This window comes from Cariama cristata, unplaced genomic scaffold, assembly GCF_000690535.1.
Source record: "Cariama cristata isolate BGI_N322 unplaced genomic scaffold, ASM69053v1 scaffold23323, whole genome shotgun sequence".
NCBI classification, from domain to species: domain Eukaryota; kingdom Metazoa; phylum Chordata; class Aves; order Cariamiformes; family Cariamidae; genus Cariama; species Cariama cristata.
The window spans coordinates 393-870 of record NW_009609230.1 but is presented as its reverse complement, the minus strand read 5'-3'; the positions used below and the strand labels follow the sequence as shown (position 1 = coordinate 870).

Here is a 478-nt window from a genome sequence, read left to right as displayed (position 1 = left end):
AACGGTGCCATGGCCAACGTTACTGGCCCCATGGGTGACATCAACGCAGCTACCGTTGGCATCAATGCAAGTAATGTCAACATGGCCAACGTCACCGTGGCCAACGCAAGTGGCAACGTGGCCAATGTCAGCATGGCCAACTCCAGCATCACCATGGCGAACGTGAACATGGGAAATGTTAGTATGGGCAACTCTAGTGTCAATGTGGCCAATGCTGGTGTCAACGTGGCCAACACTGCCATGGCCAATGTCAACGTGGCCGACGTCAATATGGCCAGCGTCAACATGGCCAACACTACCATGGCCAACATCAGCACCACCATAACCAACAGCAACGTCAACATGGCCAACAGCTCCATGGCCAACGTCAGAGCCACAATGGCCAATGTCAACACAGTCAATGTCAATGTGCCCAATGCCACGGTGACCAGTGTTGGCCCGGCCTGGCCCTGTGCCGACGTGGACATGCCAGGCCCTG

The 478-nt window shown here is 55.6% G+C and overlaps 1 protein-coding gene across 1 annotated transcript in view; it reads left to right on the top strand.

The window, feature by feature from the left end:
• Positions 1 to 478, top strand: part of MAPK7 (mitogen-activated protein kinase 7) — a gene marked incomplete at both ends in the record, with an annotated part of 2,404 nt that overhangs the window by 1,774 nt on the left and 152 nt on the right. The window contains one exon of the mRNA XM_009697478.1: positions 50 to 472. Within this exon, the coding sequence (XP_009695780.1) occupies positions 50 to 472 (423 nt within the window). The remainder of the gene's footprint in view (positions 1 to 49; positions 473 to 478) is intronic.